The 18736-nt window shown below is 41.4% G+C and overlaps 1 protein-coding gene across 1 annotated transcript; it reads left to right on the top strand.

Moving 5' to 3' along the window:
- The first annotated feature begins 1000 nt into the window (after positions 1-1000).
- Positions 1001-17932, top strand: LOC311104528 (metalloproteinase inhibitor 2-like). Its single transcript, XM_084146391.1, has 5 exons — positions 1001-1397; positions 14143-14243; positions 14350-14458; positions 15132-15256; positions 15446-17932. The coding sequence occupies exons 1-5, from the start codon at positions 1268-1270 to the stop codon at positions 15641-15643; spliced, it is 663 nt and encodes a 220-aa protein (XP_084002517.1). The 5' UTR covers positions 1001-1267; the 3' UTR covers positions 15644-17932.
- Positions 17933-18736: the final 804 nt, after the last annotated feature.

The following is an 18736-nucleotide window of genomic DNA, read 5'->3' on the forward strand; positions in this document are numbered from 1 at the left end:
GTAGCTTACGTTAGGGCAATTGCCACCAGATTGAATCTATTAAGTTTAATGGGATGATGTCATCTCTCTCTCTCTCTCTCTCTCTCTCTCTCTCTCTCTCTCTCTCTCTCTCTCTCTCTCTCTCAATATTTATTATTCAATTTCAATTCAAAAGGCTTTATTGGCATGGGAAGCATATGTTTACATTGCCAAACCAAGTGAAATAGATAATAAACAAAAGTGAAATAATCAATCAAAAATGAACAGTAAACATTACACTCACAAGTTTCAAAGGAATAGACACATTTCTAATGTCATATTATGGCTATGTACAGTTTTATAATGATGTGCAAATAGTTAAAGTACAAAAGGGAAAATAAATATACATACATATCTCTCTCTATCTCTCTCTTTATCTCTCTTTCTCTTTCTCTCTATATACTGGTATTTCCTTGTGTGCTGTGATGTCTTGGGTTTCCTATTAGCTACTGAAATTGCTCCCAGACACACAAGGTCCACATTGCACTCACTATACAGTCACAACACAGAGCTGTGGAAGCGCACTGAGAGATATTTGAACTTCGGGAAGAGTACAACAAAGTAGGCCATCGGTTGTGGATAAATGCTTATAGGAAATCACATGGCCATCAGATAGTACCTGTTTGGACCTGTTTGGACCTGTTTGGACCTGTTTGGAATTAGTGACTTGTTGTTTTGGAGTAGCCTAGGCCTAAATCCAACCTTTACTCAAGTTCCATATTTGGATAATGCCATGAGCATAAATAAGGTATGAACACTGAGACTTCATAGCCTACATATAAAGGTAAACATAATGTACTCTAGTAGTCTAGACTCTTAGACAAATGATGTAAGCCTAGCCTATTGATGAAAAGCAACCTCATTGTTACTAAAGCTCATTCAACATTCATCTGCTTTTTTATGGAATGCTCAGCCTACCTACCACTGACTTGGTCCTGACTGGGGGAGGAGCTCACAGCCTGCGATAAAAGGCAGGGAAAACAGATTTCTAGAAGGTATCTGACAGTCTGGAACAGTCTGGAAGGGAAATGGCTATGTTCTAGTGTAGTTTACATGTCACACTTTCATTAGTGGGATCTTTTTGTGATATTTGGCGAAACAATCGACTTCACGACCTTCTGAAAAGCTTGGGACTAAAGATATATTTGTGTTTCTGTTCTTTAGCTGTCGTGGGGTAAACATTTTCCCTCTACGCGATAGATTGATAGATTTTTCCATAGAGTCGACAGTATAATAATTCGTTTCCAAAATGACTTGGTCCGTAAGCAGTTGTTTCGTTACTCTGGTCGTTCTGTTCCTTTGGCGGGTCGAAGACATCGCAGAAGCTTGCAGTTGCTCCCCTGCGCATCCTCAACAGGCTTTTTGCAATGCAGACGTCGGTAAGGCAATTTTGTTGATAGATATGTTACTACACTGTGTCAAGATAGGCTACTGCACATTTTTGCGCATCATGCAAAAATGTAATGAATTGTCTGTGGTCGTTGTAATTTTGTATCATTTTCATGATATGATCATTAGGCCTATATTGACATATTCTCACACAATTATTTACATAATTAAGTTGGCAACAGTAAGATGGTCTGCAGCCAGGGCTCTCCAACCCTGTTCCTGGAGAGCCAACCTCCTGTAGGTTTTCAACACCAAGTGTTCTATTTTGCTATAGGCCTACAGTATGCTTTCAGATTAATTGTTATTTGTCCAAAAGTTAAATGATATACACCAAAATATAAAAGTAATATTTTCCTACATTTAGCCCAAGGCACTCAGTTGTAGTGTAGACTTCTTAGTGTAGACTATCATTTAAATCAAATAATAGTGGTAAGCTATATTACTTATCTTTGACAGTTAATTTGTTTCACTATTCTAAGATGGATGGCCTGATTTATTTGCAACATACTGTGAATACAAGAGGGAAGGGAGGAATAGAGGCTGCCAATGAACACCTCTCTTTTTCTCTCTCTCACATACCACACACACACACACACACACACAGCACTTTGTTTCAAAACAAATGTTTAATTCAACATAAAATTATCCAATAATTCACATACTTGACATTTTACAGAGAGAACCCATCGACCCCCCCCCTCTCTCTCTCTCTCTCTCTCTCTCTCTCTCGCTCTCTCTCTCTCTTTCTCTCTCTCTCTCTCTCTCTCTCTCTCTCTCTCGCTCTCTCTCTCTCTCTCTCTCTCTCCCTTTTCTATTTCCTGTCACACTGATCCTCTATAGAGTAGTCCTACTAGCAGCAGCTACTGTACCAGACACTCTCAGACCCATTTTCTTCCCCAGATCATTTAGATCAGCTTGGGGTCACATGAAGGGAGATATGCTCTAACACCCAACTAATAATATTCCAGTCTTCCTTCACATCCTTGTGAAATAAACACACTATAGTTGTTAATTCTGTGGAATGTGACTGGCTCATAGTGGATTTGACAAGGCCAAAATATGCTAGAAATGTATCCATTTCAAGTAATCTGTCCTTTCAAAGGTGCATTGCTGTTGTGCTGTTATGTTAACATCCATGGGAGTCAAGCAGCAAATCCACTGTGTTGTGACTGAGAACAGTTATTCTGGGACCTTCTTCTCTATCAAATCAAATCAAATTGTATTGGTCGCATACACATGTTTAGCAGATGTTATTGCGGGTGTAGCGAAATGCTTGTGTTCCTAGCTCCAACAGTGCAGTAATATCTAACAATACACAACAATACACACAAATATAAAAGTAAAAGAATGGAATTAAGAAATATATAAATATTTGGTATAGTATATCTTTATACTACTCAGGTTCATAGTCACAGACATGCCTGAGAGAGGGAATAGCTGACGTTCCTCCTGGTCAAGCCTAAATCACTAGAACAACAACTACAGATGATAGTTTTTACTACTGTATAGTTACTACTGCTAGCCCGTGTGGCAAATGGAATCTGGGAAACATGGGCTTTGGTGTGAGGTCAAGCAGGGTCACGTTCATTAGGCCACACCGTAGTAAAACGTTGTGCAATGGAAAAAGAAAATGAGCGTTTTTTATTTCACAACTTTAGGTAGTAGGCCTACCTCCCCGTTTCGGAAAGTTTTCTTCAGTTTCATGACTTGTGAACACGACCCAGTACACACTTAGAAAAAATGGTTCCAAAAGGTTTCTTCGGTTGTCCCCATAGGAGAACCCTTTTTGGTTCCAGGTTGAACCCTTTTGGGTTACATGTAAAACTCTCTGTGGAAAGGGTTCTACCTGGAACCCCAAAAGGTTCTACCTGGAACCAAAAGGGTTCTACCTGGAACCAAAAAGGGTTCTTCAAAGGGTTCTCCTATGGGGACAGCCAAAAAAACATTTTAGGTTCTAGATAGCACCTTTTTTTCTAAGCGTGTCCTATAGCATCCATGTCCAGCCTGAAGGCTGATGACTGTATATGTATATGTACTTTAAAGAACCAGGCAATCCCACTAGTTCTACTGTATTTTAGTCAATGCCACTCCGACATTGCTCGTCCTAATATTTCTATATTTCTTAATTCCATTCTTTTACTTTTAGATTTGTGTGTATTGTTGTGAATTGTTAGATACTACTGCACTGTTGGAGCTAGGAACACAAGCATTTTGCTACACCCGCAATAACGTCTGCTAAATGTGTGTATGTGACCAATAAAATTGTATTTGATAAAATTGTATTTGATTTAGTCATATTAGGCAAAACCTTTGATTTTCCCCCAGTTTCCCCGTACAAGGATCTGTTTCTGGATCTGTTTCTCCTCTGATTTGACCAGGTACAGACCACTGCCTGTTAGGGTTACTTGTCTTTTCATAACTAACTTATGCTAACGAGAATCTCTAAACAGTGACCGGCTTGTCTTGCTGTTTAAATACTGGTTTGTTGAGGGCCTTTTTCATGGTTGTGAGCTGGCTCAGCCTGTGGTATACATACAACAGTTGACTTATTCCACAGTTTTTCTGCCATAGGTTGCCATGGCACCAGAGCTCATAGAGTTTCACGTTTCAAGTTTTAATTGCACGTACACAAGTACAGTGAAATTCCTTTCTCGCGAGAGCTAAACCCAACAATGCAGTAATCAGTATCAATATAGTACTAAAAATAACATAAGGTAGAACAAAAACACATAAGAAATAAGAAGAACACGAGAAAGTAAGAAGCTACAGTACAGTATATTCAGGGTCTGTTCCAATACCATATTTACAATGTGCAGGAGTAATAGAGGTAGATATGTATAGACGGAAGGTGACTAGGCATCAGGATGTATGATAAACAGAGTAGCAGCAGTATAAATGAAGATTGTATGTGAGTGTGTGTGTGTGCAGTCAGTATAAATGTGTTTGCATGTTATGTGTGTGTTGGAGTGTCGGTGTACGTGAGTTTGTAGAGTCCTGTGCCATACCAAGCAGTGATGCAGCCAGTCAAGATGCTCTCAATGGTGCAGCTGTATAATTTGTTGAGGATTTGAGGGCCCATGCTAAACCTTTTCAACCACCTGAGGGGGAAGAGTGTGGACCATTTTAAGTCCTTAGTGATTTGGTCCCAGAGGAACTTGAAGCTCTCAACCCGCTCCACTGCAGCCCGGTTGATGTGGATGGGGCCGTGCTCGCCCCCCTGTTTCCTGTAGTCCACGATCAGCTCCTTGGTCTTACTGACGTTGAGGGAGAGGTTGTTGTCCTGCACCACACTGCCATGTCACTGACCTCCTCCTTGTAGGCTGTCTCATCGTCGCCGGTGGTCAGGCCTACCACCGTCGGCTTGTCAGCAAACTTGATGATGGTGTTGGATGGGACTAAACGCACACCCCTGTGGGGCCCCCCGTGTTGAGGGTCAGCGTGGTGGAGGTGATGTTGCCTACCCTCATTACCTGGGTTCAGCCCGTCAGGAAGTCCAGGATCCAGTTGCAGAGGGAGGTTTTCAGTCCCAAATCAATTTAAATTACAGGTTGTAATGCAACAAAATAGGAAAAACGCCAAGGGGGATGAATACTTTTGCAAGGCACTGTATGATGGAACAGGAATGGGGAGGTTGAAAATTACAGTGAATATGCCTTCCAGCTGATCTGCGCATGCTCTGAGAACCGCCCTGGAATACCATCCGGCCCACGGCCTTGCGAGTGTTGACTGATTAAAGACCTTACTCACGTAGGCCTCGGAGAGCGAGATCCCCCGGTCCTCTGGTTTGGTGGGGGCCCTCACGCACGGCATGGTGTGGTTATTGTCGAAGCGTGCATTAAATGCGTTGAGTTCGTCTGGTAGCGAGGCATCATTGGGCAGATCACGGCTAGGTCTTCCTTTGTAATCCGTAATGGACTGTAGCCCTGCCACGTGCAACGGGCGTCGGAGCCTGTGTAGGATGATTCCACTTTATTCCTATATTGTCCTTTTGCTCGTTTGATGTAGAAACATCCTGTTTATGAGATTAGTACAGCAGAATAAGGCCTAGTTTTAGGTTAAAGGTCAAAAGCAGAATGGTCTTTTCATTGCACTTTGTAATTTCATTGACTCTAAAAGGATGGAAAAAGTCTCTCATTTCATTTGTCTGTGAATCAGGGTTGGAGTCAATTCGATTTCCATTCAGTCAATTCAGGAAGTAAACTGAAATTCCAATTTGAGGAAGATTGGTGCTTTTAGTTTACTTCCTGAATTGTCTCGATTGAAACGGAATTGACCCCAACTATGCTGTGAAATGCACAAACCTTTGTCAGAATGGGTTATTTTACTGTCAACGGTTTTTAGTATGTGAACACCGGATACTGTTTGCTTTTCTATTGCACAACGATGCCTTAAAGTTGGCAGTGGTCACATTGCAATGGCATTGTCATCACGTCTAATGAAAATTAGGAAATAGAGAGCAAATGAAGAGCATGACCAAGCATTTGAACCTATTGAGAAAGTCCCTGGCACACACAGCCTTTTAAAATCCAGCTGTGTAAACCGATAGCCTCTGGAATTATTTTTAAGCACTGTAAATTCCTTTGTCGGTTTTCACCCCTGAAAATCAAACTATATTCTTTGTAATTTTTCCGGTGCCATTAACGGGCTAAGCTATGTTGAAGGCGTGTTTTTATACACAAACCATTCTAATAAAATAAATCCTTGGCCTGCTTAGAGGTGACCTCATTTGATTTATAGCCTGGTGTACTAGTTTGGTGCTGTTCCCTATTCTCAGGACACAGGACACATTTCTTAACTCAAGAGGTTCTATTTGGGACCTCCTGCCCTCTCAGTAAAGGTGACTGGCATGACACTCTGTGAACCTAGTTTCTGTGTGGTCCAATGTAGGTTGGTGGGGTGGGGTGGCAGGCAAGAGGAGGGACGGTGCCTTGGGTCACTCTTTAAAGGAGCTTCAGTATTTGTCTTCTACTGGACAGAGTATAGAAAGTAGGAAAGACGGGAAGAGAGTGTGTCATACAGGGCTGGGAATTGCCAGGGACCTCATGATATGATATTATCACCATACTTAGGTGCCGATACGATATGTATTGCGATTTTCACGATTCTGTATGTATTGCAATTCGATACTGTGATTTTATTGTGTTTCGATGCTCCAAAAATATTGCTCACCATTTGTCTTCTGCAGAGGGACAAGAGAGAGCCATGAGAAGACGAGGTTTGATCAGTCATGGACATAAAAGTGCTGAAAACAAGATGGAGAACAAGCTATGAAGGAAAAATAATGGCGTTTTGGTACAGGTACAGCCAACTAGCACAAAAATAATACTGCGATATTGTCAAAACGATACGATATATCCATCACTAGTGTCACACAGGCAGTGGGTCAGATTTGAACCCATGCTGACACTGGTAGGTGTCTGTTCTGTAGGTGGTAGCACATTAAGCTAGACCACCAAGGCCATTTGGTAACTTTTTTTGTCTTTAGGCAGAGGTGTATAGTCAATTCTAGGGATAGAGTATTTCATTGTCTGTCTGACATATACTGAAACATATGAACTTGATATCCTCTTCGCTCCTTGTGGACTAAGGCCATGACAAGGCCATGTACAGAATATACTGGGAGTCTTCTTCTAATTGGCATTTTCAGACAGTTTATTCAATCAGGAGAAGGGATTGAACAGAAGCAAATCCATTTCCATCATCATCAATTGAAATCCTCCCTTCAGGGCTGACCGGTTGCGGAGCCCTGGAATGCCACTTGACGGTCAGATGTTATGCCCGTCATGCATTTGACCAAGCAGTCCGCTGCCTCGTAATGCTTCTAGTTGGAGGGGTGTGTACCTATGCAGAGATTTGGGGAAAAGGAATGCAAACCTTTTGGGATCTGAAAAAAGTAGGCTGACTAAACCCTGGTTTCTGCTCTGAAGACAGGCCCTGCTGCAAGCTGTGTCAACAGACGATACCATTAAAACCACATCCTTTTCTGTCCAAAGAAAAATCTGTGCCAGCTTTGACATCACAACAGCTCCCTATGTACTCAGGGTTTGGCTCTGCTGTTTATTTACCACACAGATAGGTTGGCTAACAGTTGTTCATTCTACTAGGATAGGTTGGCTAACGGTTGTTCATTCTACTAGGATAGGTTGGCTAACGGTTGTTCATTCTACTAGGATAGGTTGGCTAACGGTTGTTCATTCTACTAGGATAGGTTGGCTAACGGTTGTTCATTCTACTAGGATAGGTTGGCTAACGGTTGTTCATTCTACTAGGATAGGTTGGCTAACGGTTGTTCATTCTACTAGGATAGGTTGGCTAACGGTTGTTTATTCTACTAGGATAGGTTGGCTAACGGTTGTTCATTCTACTAAGTGAGATGATATTTCCATGCATTTGAAGTCTTGAGTGGATAGCTAACGCAGAGCAGTGTTTGAATTGGGCCAGTGTTCACTGGGATTACCAGCACTTTACCAGAATTTAACTGCTTGAGTACCGACACCTCTTGTAGAATAGGTTAGTCGCTGTAAAACATGAATACCGGCATTGTGAAATTAAAGTGTACCGGCACCTTTTTCATTCTAATTCAAGCACTGATGCAGTCTGTCCTGTGCAGTATGGTAAGACAGGATGGTTGAGGACTGATGCGGTCTGTGCTGTGCAGTATGGTAAGACAGGATGGTTGAGGACTGATGCGGTCTGTGCTGTGCAGTATGGTAAGACAGGATGGTTGAAGGTCTTTGACAGCACTACGTCATACTTGACCTTTCAGAGAAATGTACAATGAACCAGATTACTGGTTCAGTTAGTGAAGAGGCGTAATGACATGCAACACATGATTCCCTGAGGACAGTTCATGTTGAGTTTGTGGATAACCGTTTGAAGCTAAGATATTTCATTCCTAGTAGATTCTCCAAAATGATTGAGGGACACAATGGGGAACACTTGACATGAGAGCTAATTGTTAATTGTTTGGTTTGAGTGGATTGATGAATTTGGCATTGCTGCGGAGGGAGCAAGCTCAGTTGGTAGAGCACGGCGATTGTAACTCCAGGATAGTGGGTTTGATTCCCAGAACCACCCATACGTAATAAATGTATGCGCACATGACTGAGTCGCATTGGATAAAAGCATCTGCTAAATGGCATACTGTATATGGAATAGGGATTAGATTGCAATTTGCTGTCTTTCTTTTGATTTGACTTATTCCTTTTAGCTCCTAGTGGAGCAAAGAGCCTCAATAGTGTATCTCCAGCAAACCCAGTCCAGGTGATTCCTAGTTCCTACCCTCTTTATCCCTTCTTCATTGGTTCTTCTCAATGTCTTCCTCCATGTCCAACCGTTCTTTTGCCCTTTGGATTCCACTCCAGTGCCTGTCTTGTTACAGTCTTTAGTGGGCAGGAATAGAGGGCAGGAATAGAGGGCAGGAATTGTCGGCCACTGACTGACCACTGTGTTCAGAGAGGAAACCGGCAGCAGGACTGGCTGAACCAGAAAACCCTTTTCCTCTACAATTAAATGACATGCATGGACATTTTTCCCATCTGCGTATTGTTATAAAGGTTTGCTGATGACCAAGCAACTATCCCAACTAGTCTGTTTGTTGTTTGTGGAAGAGGACAATTAGAAAGTACACTGTGTTCCGCCACCACTCCTGATCTTGTGTCAGCCTGCTAGACAATTCATCTTGTCTTTTTCACAGCCTTTGGCCATCTTGTTTCCAGTAAACTTTGTAATTTCCTATAATGATTTGATCTATGGTCAACTGTTTGGGGTAAACGTTGTCATTTCCTATAATGATTTTATCTTGAGACAGAGCGTAAATCAACTGGTGTGCAACTAGGGTTAGAATTAGACACACACCACACATTCCATGTTAGTCATAATCATCATGCAGTGGACTCTCCCAGGTTTCACCTCTGCACGGTGGAGTTGCGTAGTAGTGAATGCCTCTAGGCATCATCGTCTGGGAAAGTTACTAGGATGAGTCATTTAGCCTTCCCATAGATTCGAAATTAAAACTTGAAGTGGAACGTTTTTTGGAACTGCTGTTTTACAATGTAACACTGAATGGGTAACTGGAATCTTAAAAGAAATGACAGATTTTTCCAGAACAATAATTGAGTGCTCCCTTTGTGTTCATTTTTTTGAATGACTGTCTCACAATTTTAATCAATGAGTTATAACTTTTTAATGATTTATAATGTCTATAAAATGTTTAATTGACTGTCAACAATTTATTTTATTATAAATCCTTTATAAACCCGTAACCTTATTGTAAAGTGTTACTCTTTAATTCAGTTTAGGGGGGGACAGTCGAGGAGTGAACACGAAGGAGTTGATTTATGATGAGTCACTTCCTGGTAAATCTACCCTCCTTGAACATCTGTCAACAGGCTTTATCAAGGTCTTGTTTAAGTCATATGTTTTGAGTGCCCTTTTCAGTGTCCATCCATACCGTGCTGCCTGTCCCCACCGTAGTTTGAAAAATGGTACATTTCGGCTCACCTTGGGGGCCAGGCAGAGCGTGGTGTTTGTTGACTGCCGTGTGTGCACTGTTGTTATGGCACAGGGCCAATGAGAGCAGACTGTGTAACATGCATCACATCTCCCATCCAATTACACAGCCTCAACTGGCCCCAAGGGACACATAAAACCCCTGTAAGACTTCCAATCGCAGCTCCACTGTTCCAGCAGCTCCATAGTGTGATGAATCTGATGGATGGTTACTGGGAACCAGGAGGGAGGTGTGTTTTTATCCCCCCTGTTAGACCTACATGTGTCAGCTAGAGGTTCAACCCTTTGGATTTAAAGCTGAGGAAGATTAAATGTAGAAGTTTGTTTCTGGAGTTTCTCAGTTAATTCTTTGTGGGTTTGGTGATTGGAAAATCGGATGGTGTTAGGATTTGGAATTTGGAAATGGTAGGACTATGGTCTGCTCTGGTTCTGTGGAGATGGAGACTCCATGTCACATTCCAATCATGTTAGTGTATTTTCAAAAGGAAATACCAAATTGACAAAATGATATAACATGAAGGCAGTACTGTATTAGCCATGTACACAGAACCCAGCTCTCATTTCCAAGAGCAGACTAGTTCCACAGTTCATTTCAGACCGACAGCATTGTCCACCATGTGACGCAGCACAACTGTGTCAGTCCACAGTCCAGTCAGTCAATATATCCTTGCTCTGCGCCTTTGGAACATTTCACCTGACCTACTTTACCATAGGAGGGAAGGAGAAGTGGTTGGTGTCTGATTCCTGCCCAGCCAGCGAGGATTCTTTCTGCACACTCAGGGCAAGGGGATTACCACCGATCCCTGTGTAACTGGAGGAGCAGGAGGGTTTCCCTTCACTGGTTGGCCATGGGGCTGTCACACTAGCAACTGTGTGTTTCAGAATGGCAGTGTAGAAAAGAGAGGGAAAGAGGGAGTGTGTGTGCGTGAGTCGATCATTCTACAAGGATCACTCAATGCAGTAATGTGGGGTCCCCTGGGCATGTTTGGTATGTCATGTGTGTGTGTATGTGGCCTCAGAGTAAAGGTGCACTGTGCTTCCGTCTTAGACTGTGTGTAGACTATAGTGAGACTGTGTGTAGACTATAGTGAGACTGTGTGTAGACGATAGTGAGACTGTGTGTAGACGATAGTGAGACTGTGTGTAGACGATAGTGAGACTGTGTGTAGACTATAGTGAGACTGTGTGTAGACTATAGTGAGACTGTGTGTAGACTATAGTGAGACAGTGTGTAGACTATAGTGAGACTGTGTGTAGACTATAGTGAGACTGTGTGTAGACTATAGTGAGACTGTGTGTAGACTATAGTGAGACTGTGTGTAGACGATAGTGAGACTGTGTGTAGACTATAGTGAGACTGTGTGTAGACTATAGTGAGACTGTGTGTAGACGATAGTGAGACTGTGTGTAGACGATAGTGAGACTGTGTGTAGACGATAGTGAGACTGTGTGTAGACATTACCCACTGAGCCCAGACGTCAATTCAATCTCTATTCCACGTTGGTTCAATGCAATTTCATTGAAATGACGTGGAAACCACGTTGATTCAAGCAGTGTGTGCCCAGTGGTTGGGGCTGCCCTCTCAGAGCTGTTCTGATGCACACAGCAAACCATGCAGCCTGGATAGAGTTTAGTGCTTTTTCCTGGCTATGAACTTGATCTTAGTTGACTCTTTTCCCTCTCTGTCGATCCTGTTGACTTCTCTCTCGCGCTCTCTCTCGCTCTGTCTCTCTCTCAATTCAATTTCAATTTAAGGGGCTTTATTGGCATGGGAAACAGATGTTTACATTGCCAAAGCAAGTGAAATAGATCAAAAACAAAAGTTAATAAACAATAAAAAATTAACAGTAAATATTACACTCACAAAAGTTCCAAAAGAATAAAGACATTTCAAGTGTCATATTATGTCTTAATACAGTGTTGTAATGATGTAATGATGTGCAAATAGTTAAAGTACAAAAGGGAAAATCTCACTCTCTCCCCCTGTCTCTCTCCCCCCCTGTCTCTCTCTTCTCTCTCTCTGAATGTCTGTGCTAGCATATGGTATTGGTATTGCTGGCCTGTCTCCTTCTAAACACATGAAATGGTGATGAGGATGATTCCACAACTGCAGTATGATTGCTATTCCTGCCACTCCTTAACTCTGTTTCCCTGCCTGCAGATATTCTACATTCCTCCATCACTCTCACCATCCCTATCTCCTAGTATTCTCTCGCTCTCCCTTTCTCTCTCCTCTTTTGCCCCTCCCTCTCTGTCAACAGTTTGACTCTGTAAAACCTTAAAAGGAAATGTTATTCTCAGTCCGTACTGTAATCCAATTAAGGCACATGCTTCATACTTTTAGACAAAGTATAAATTCCCTAAAAGACTGGCCTTACCCGTACCTGCGGTCGCCACCTTGGGAAATTGGACGACTGAACTCAAAGTAAACATCTGTTTGACATTAGTCTCTAGTCTGATTCCCAGCTGAAGGCAGCTAGGGCTGGACTGCACTGAGGTGAACCTCGTCTTTCATTCATAGCAGCGTTGCCCTTTGTTTGTTTCTAGGCAGTGGTACAAATATGGTTTTAAAAACCAATAGAAGAGATTTTCATATTAAAGTGACATTACACTCTAAAGTCAAATGTTGTCTGATTTTATCTCAAAAGTGATCTTGTGTTGAGGAAAGTCCACCTCCCAGGCTATCTATTGTGTAGATCCAGCTACATGCCACAATCCCAAATGAATGGAGAAGATGAGCACCATGTAATTTCCATATTTGCGGTGCCAATCTTTTCTATTCATTTGGGGTTGAGGTGTAGTTGGATCTGCACAACTGATGGTGGGGGATGTGGAGCCATCTTGAGGTCTGAAAACATCTGACAAATTTAGATTGGAGTGTACTGTCCCCTTTAAGTAGCTGGTACAGCTGGTAGTAAAAAACCAGTCTACTGTAGTTTCATTAGATCAGGATGTCTGCAAAACAAAAACTATAATTCCAGTGATAAAAGCAACAAGTATTACTATGTGGTGTACTGGTCCTGATGATAGACAGCTGTGGAATAGAGTGAACTTAACATCATTACAGGAGAAGTTCATCTGTTTGGCAAGGACCATATTTTTCCACTCCTACTTTTTTGCCTATTTCGTCCTTCCTTGTCCAACAACAATCCTTCAATCTTCTGAATCAGACTGAAATGAGAAGAAAGAAGAAAAGTGAGAGGTTGGTTTGTGTTGCTGTCAGCACCTTCTACCCAGACTGATGGTTGGAGGGCTCAGGAGGTGTGTGTGATAACGTCTAGTGTGTGCCTGTGTGTGTGTGCGACTGATTGCCTGTGTGCATGCATGCATTCTGGTTCACTTTTCCAAAAGATTGCTGACTAGCTTCCTCAGTGCAGGCCAGGCACATTCCTCTCTCAGATTACAGCTGATGAAACGCTCATGTGCCTCAGTCTTCCTACCAACACCTGGTTGGCACCTGAACTATCTGCAGACCAGGCAGGGCAGCATAGTTAAACCAGGCCTGTTGAATTAAAGGCAGGGCAGCATAGTTAAACCAGGCATGTTGAATTAAAGGCAGGGCAGCATAGTTAAACCAGGCCTGTTGAATTAAAGGAGAAGCAGACGACCAGAGCTAGGAATCTGGGACCAGGAGAGAAAATTGACTCAGTCATCTGTTTTGGAGCAAACCTAGCCAAAATGTTATACCCAAACAGTCTAAACTTATGCACAGTCTGAACAGACTATAAAAACGTGGGTCTATAAAGCGTTCTACTGTTGTTCTCTTTGTATTTTAAGAATAATGACTAAAGGATTTCACCCCAAATACAGTATAAATGTGTAAACTGTGTTATAATTATAATGTAGTATCAACCCACTAACAGAGGGGGGCGGGACTAAACATTCCAGGGTGAAGGAGAAGGTGGAAACTGTTTAAGAAAGCCTCCTAAAGGTGGGCGGAGCAAAGTGCCTTTGTGTGTCAAGGGGTATAAAACAGGAGTGTATGGGTTTTGGCGCCAGAGCTCTCCATGAATAAAAATACAGATCATTCTTGCTGGTTGTGGACCTTGAATCATTTATGATTAAAACCAGAGCCTTACAACCCCTGGTAATGATTCGAGCTTAGGTTGAATTAGAGATAGAAATTCTCTTAACATTCTCTTAGATCCCATAACACCCTTAAACCGTCAGTGTCTGTCTGACCAGTAGAGTTAAACCATGTCTCCCTCTCTTTCGCTCTTCTAGTGATCAGGGCCAAGGTGGTTGGAAAGAAAGTGGTTGAGGCTGGTAATGACGTCTATGGCAACACCATCAAGAGGATCAAGTACGACATCAAACAGATCAAGGTATGGTCAGCCTTTTTATTAAGTGGTTGCTGCAGTCAGTGAGGTTCAAAACTGTATATGGACATGTTTGATAGAGCCTTCTCTTTCTCTCCTTGTGATTGGCTAGATGTTCAAAGGTCCTGACCGGGATATCGACGCCATCTTCACTGCACCCTCCTCAGCCGTTTGTGGCATTACTCTGGAAACCAACGGCAAGAAGGAGTATCTCTTCACAGGTGCGGTTTTCACTACGTTACCAAGTTCTATTGCCAGCACTGGTTCAACTGCTCAACCTAGAAATGCTTACAACATTATGACCATCCCATTGACTGCATGCTGTATGAAGAAACAAGTGCTTCAGAACAATACATTTTTGGTACAGCTTCAGGTTTCAATTCATAATAACTGTTTGTAATCCATTTTTGTGTTTTTAAATTAATTATGTATACCCATTGATTCTTGAAGAATGTAGCTTGTAAATGAGTAATGTCCTTAGTTCAACTGTTGTACCCCATCAGAACCCAAAATACAAGCTTGTTTTCATTTTAATCTGATGGATGGTCAGTGTTTGCCTCCATAGCTCTGTCTATGAATTTGAGAGTGGTGATGTTTCTCCAGCCCCATCCCTTAGCTGTTTACCAAAACAGTGGCGGGGTATCTGCTTTGTTATTGTTTGAACTGCAGATTTCTATATTATTCATGATAAACAATGCTTATAAATGTTTACAAATATTGAAATACTAATTTATTTTAGGTATTTTGTACACTAGTTATAAATAGTTTATTAATGCTTATTCATGAAAGTTATTATAAAGTGTTACCCACTCGATGAGGAGTTCCAGTGTTGCTGTCTGCATCAGTATGTTTTCTCTATGGGACATTGACTCACTATCTCTTCTCTGTCTGCAGGCAAGCTGGAGACTGATGGAACGATGCACGTAACACTGTGTGACTTTACTGAGTCTTGGGAGGCCATGAGTGCCACACAAAAGAAGAGCTTGACTCAACGCTATGAGAGTGGCTGCAAGTGCAAGGTGTGTGTGTGTGTGTGTTTGATGGGAATTATAGTAATATTACAGTACACCAGTTTTGTTCGATATTTACACAGCACATTCTCTTAAAGGGAGTACTCTGGTCACATTGGTAAAACACATGAGCTAGAGTATTGGGATAATGATCAGTCAGTGATCTTGGTCTTTCTCTCTCTCTGCTCTGATCTACAGATCATCCGCTGCACTTCCATCCCCTGTACGATCAGCGCCCCAGAGGAGTGCCTGTGGACGGATTGGGTGATGGAAAAGAGCCACAGCGGTCCCCAGGCCCAACACTTTGCCTGTATCAATAGGAGTGATGGGTCCTGTGCCTGGTACAGGGGGATAGCACCACCCAAGAAGGAGTTCCTAGATATTGAAGACCCCTAAAATCTACAGGCCATCCACTCACTGCTCAGTGACTAAAGATGCCTGCAATTAATAAATGGAAGGAAAAAAACTACACAAAGCTACAAATCCAAATAATTATGATTAAATGAATCAATAAAGTAGTTCATATCAATGAACTACAAGACCCATATTGACTGGTCAAGTTGTGATGTCACGTAGAGAGGTCAGGTGACAGGTTGCAGGAAATAGTCAGTTTGCAAGAGAGCAACAATCTTGAGAAAAAAGCACTTTCTGACCCCCCCCCCCTTTTTTTTTAAAGAGCTTACTGGTCACTTCTTGTACAAGTGCAATAAAAATAAACTACAAAACAAATATAGCGCTTCAAGTATTAATTGATCTTGTGCCGTTCATTTGTCGCTCGCTTTTAAACTGGAACCAAAGGTGTTATTGAAACTCAAAAAAGTTGATATCAAAGTGTTGTTGGCCGATGTGGTTGTGTTTCTAAATAGTACAGTATTCCTGAAAAAGACCATCCTGAAGCATCATAAAGCCTGGTGCGCATTCAGCAGGGCCCAATGTTGTAGAACGTTCAGATTGTATGTTATACACATTAAAACAAACATGTTTCTCTGACATGAAGGAAGGAATCATGTAAGCTCTATTCATGGCATTTCTATCTGCAACATTCAACCTTTGCCTACAACATTCAACGTTTGCCTACTGAACATGGCCCTGAATAGTTTGAGTCTAAACCAGGGCTTCAGCTTTGTAATGTCATTGACCAAATTAAACATAACTCCGATTTAGTGGAGGCTATTAAGAGGAGCTATAGGAGGATGGGCTCATTATAATGGCTGGAATGGAATCCATTCCAGCCATTACAATGAGCCCATCCCACCAGCCTCCACTGCTCAGATTCTTTCTTCCTTGCTTTATAAGTCTGATAATATTATTATTGGTGTATATTCTACAGTGGATAAATATTCTGTTTATTTTAATGTACTAGACAGGAGTGGTCTAAAAAAAAAGTGCCACTGGCTGAAGTCACTGTGTCGTATAACTATTACTGCTTCATCATTCGTATTATAATATCTACTGGCTTATCTGATGTCTTTCTATGGACAAAACCCTTTGTTGATTTCTCTGCAATGGAGATGGTAAAGCTGGCTGCTTTGGTTTCTCACAGTGCTATGTTTATATAACTACACTGCACATGCCATACAGTACAGTCTGAAAACAAGGGGATTGAATCTTCCATTTTTTGTTATGTACTTTTTTTTATATTTGTTTAGTTCTGGTATAATTATAATATTTTGCTTTGGTTGTTTTGTATGTCTCTTGGTGTAATGCCTCTGTGTAAGAACATATTTCATTTGAGAAATTGGGAGATTCGTTATACCTTTTTGCAAATTGCATGTGTTCTTTGTGAAAAAAAAAAAAGTGTTTTGTGTGTGAATATTCTCGAATTGTGATTGGGTTAAAAGGAATATGTTTGGCACAGTTTTCTGCTCACTTTACAGTACACATACAGTTCCTTCACAAAACCGCTCAGTCCCATACTGTAGCACGCCATAATCTCCACTGAAGACTTGTATTAGCTCCCCAAGCTAATGCCAAGGTTTTAGCTTAGTGGGCTAACATAGTCTTGCGGCTCACCGGACACCTGGGTTCGAAACCCATTCGGTCAGAGTAGCTTGTTGATGATCAGCCTACAAATGTACAAGTGCATACAGAAAAATATCCATAGGTGACACAAATCTGGCTGAGATGTTTTGCCTTAGACTACATGCAATTTATTTTAATTTATATGAAAATCTGAAACATTCGTATTCATTTTACTTCAGCATAAGGAATATATTTTGTCCTTTAGCACTGTAACTGATGGACAGATAGCTAAACATGAAGTTGTTAGTTACCTGTATTCTGCTTCATCATGACCCATCCTCTACAAGAGGTTCATCTACAATTACTGTAGTGTTACTTCAGTAAAAACTGAGCAAAATGTTGTACTCCTAAAATAACTGTGATCATTAAGTTGCCTACAGGACAGGGATACAGTGTCATATAACTCCAAACTTGTATACCACGTTAAAAATATTAAATTCTCCTGTAATGTACATGGTATCAATTCTGTATTAGTAAGTGTCTCTTTATGTAATACTAACAGAAAAGTAGAATGAGAATGGACGTCTCGTGCTGGATCCACATGAGATTGTGGTGTAAAGAAGCAACGTTTTTTTTTGCATGCATATGACTCCTTGTATCATTCAAACTGTATGGTATCTTCAGACAATGGACAGATTATACAAATAAAAGTTTAGAAATACATCTGATGTGTTTATTTACTTATTCAGCAATTGTGGAGCAGAAGTTATATGACAATATTTCACCCATTATTAATATTATTATTATTATTATTATTATGCCCATATGAGTCCTTATTCATGCTGAATTTTTGTGGTGGCACAATGGCTCCTCCTGCTGACAGATATATGGGCCTGCCCATGTTGTCTGTATTTGATTACAGAGTGCCCTCCTCTGGAATACACTGGAAATGTACAATTATTAGTACATTCCGCATGAAGAAAGCAGTCAAAATCACGAGATGGAATTAACTTTAGTGTAGGGGCCATTGAAAATGGTTGGTGTCCATTATTGTTTATGTTAGATTCAAAAGTGCACATCTTTAATTGAAGGCATCTCATCTTTGATATTGAACGTGCACAATAAGTGACATTTATGGCAAAAGTAAAAACAAGAAAGCATCCGTTTGGCGTTTGGCCGGCAGAAAGCACAGTGGCTGGCAGTGGGACAAGGTGGAGCGAGATGGATTTTGGCCGACATTCATCAAATTTTCTCATCAATTAAACATTTGATCTCAATACAGTTTTCTGTTCCCAAAGCTATTATTTGTTACGAAGTGGACTAAGTTTTGTAGACTTTCCACTTCGCCAAAGTAAAAAAAAAAAAACGCTTACAAGGGCAACTTGAGTTATTGCACACGCGCACTTCACAGAGTAGGCGTTCTCTAACGGAAATATGCAAATACATGCAAGAACGAGCCAATAGGATCTCGCTAGCTCGTGCTTGGCTCTGCCCACCTTGCTTTTTTTCTGCCCACTAGGATTAATT

This window comes from Coregonus lavaretus (genome assembly GCF_964263955.1).
Source record: "Coregonus lavaretus genome assembly, chromosome: 28".
NCBI classification, from domain to species: Eukaryota; Metazoa; Chordata; class Actinopteri; order Salmoniformes; family Salmonidae; genus Coregonus; species Coregonus lavaretus.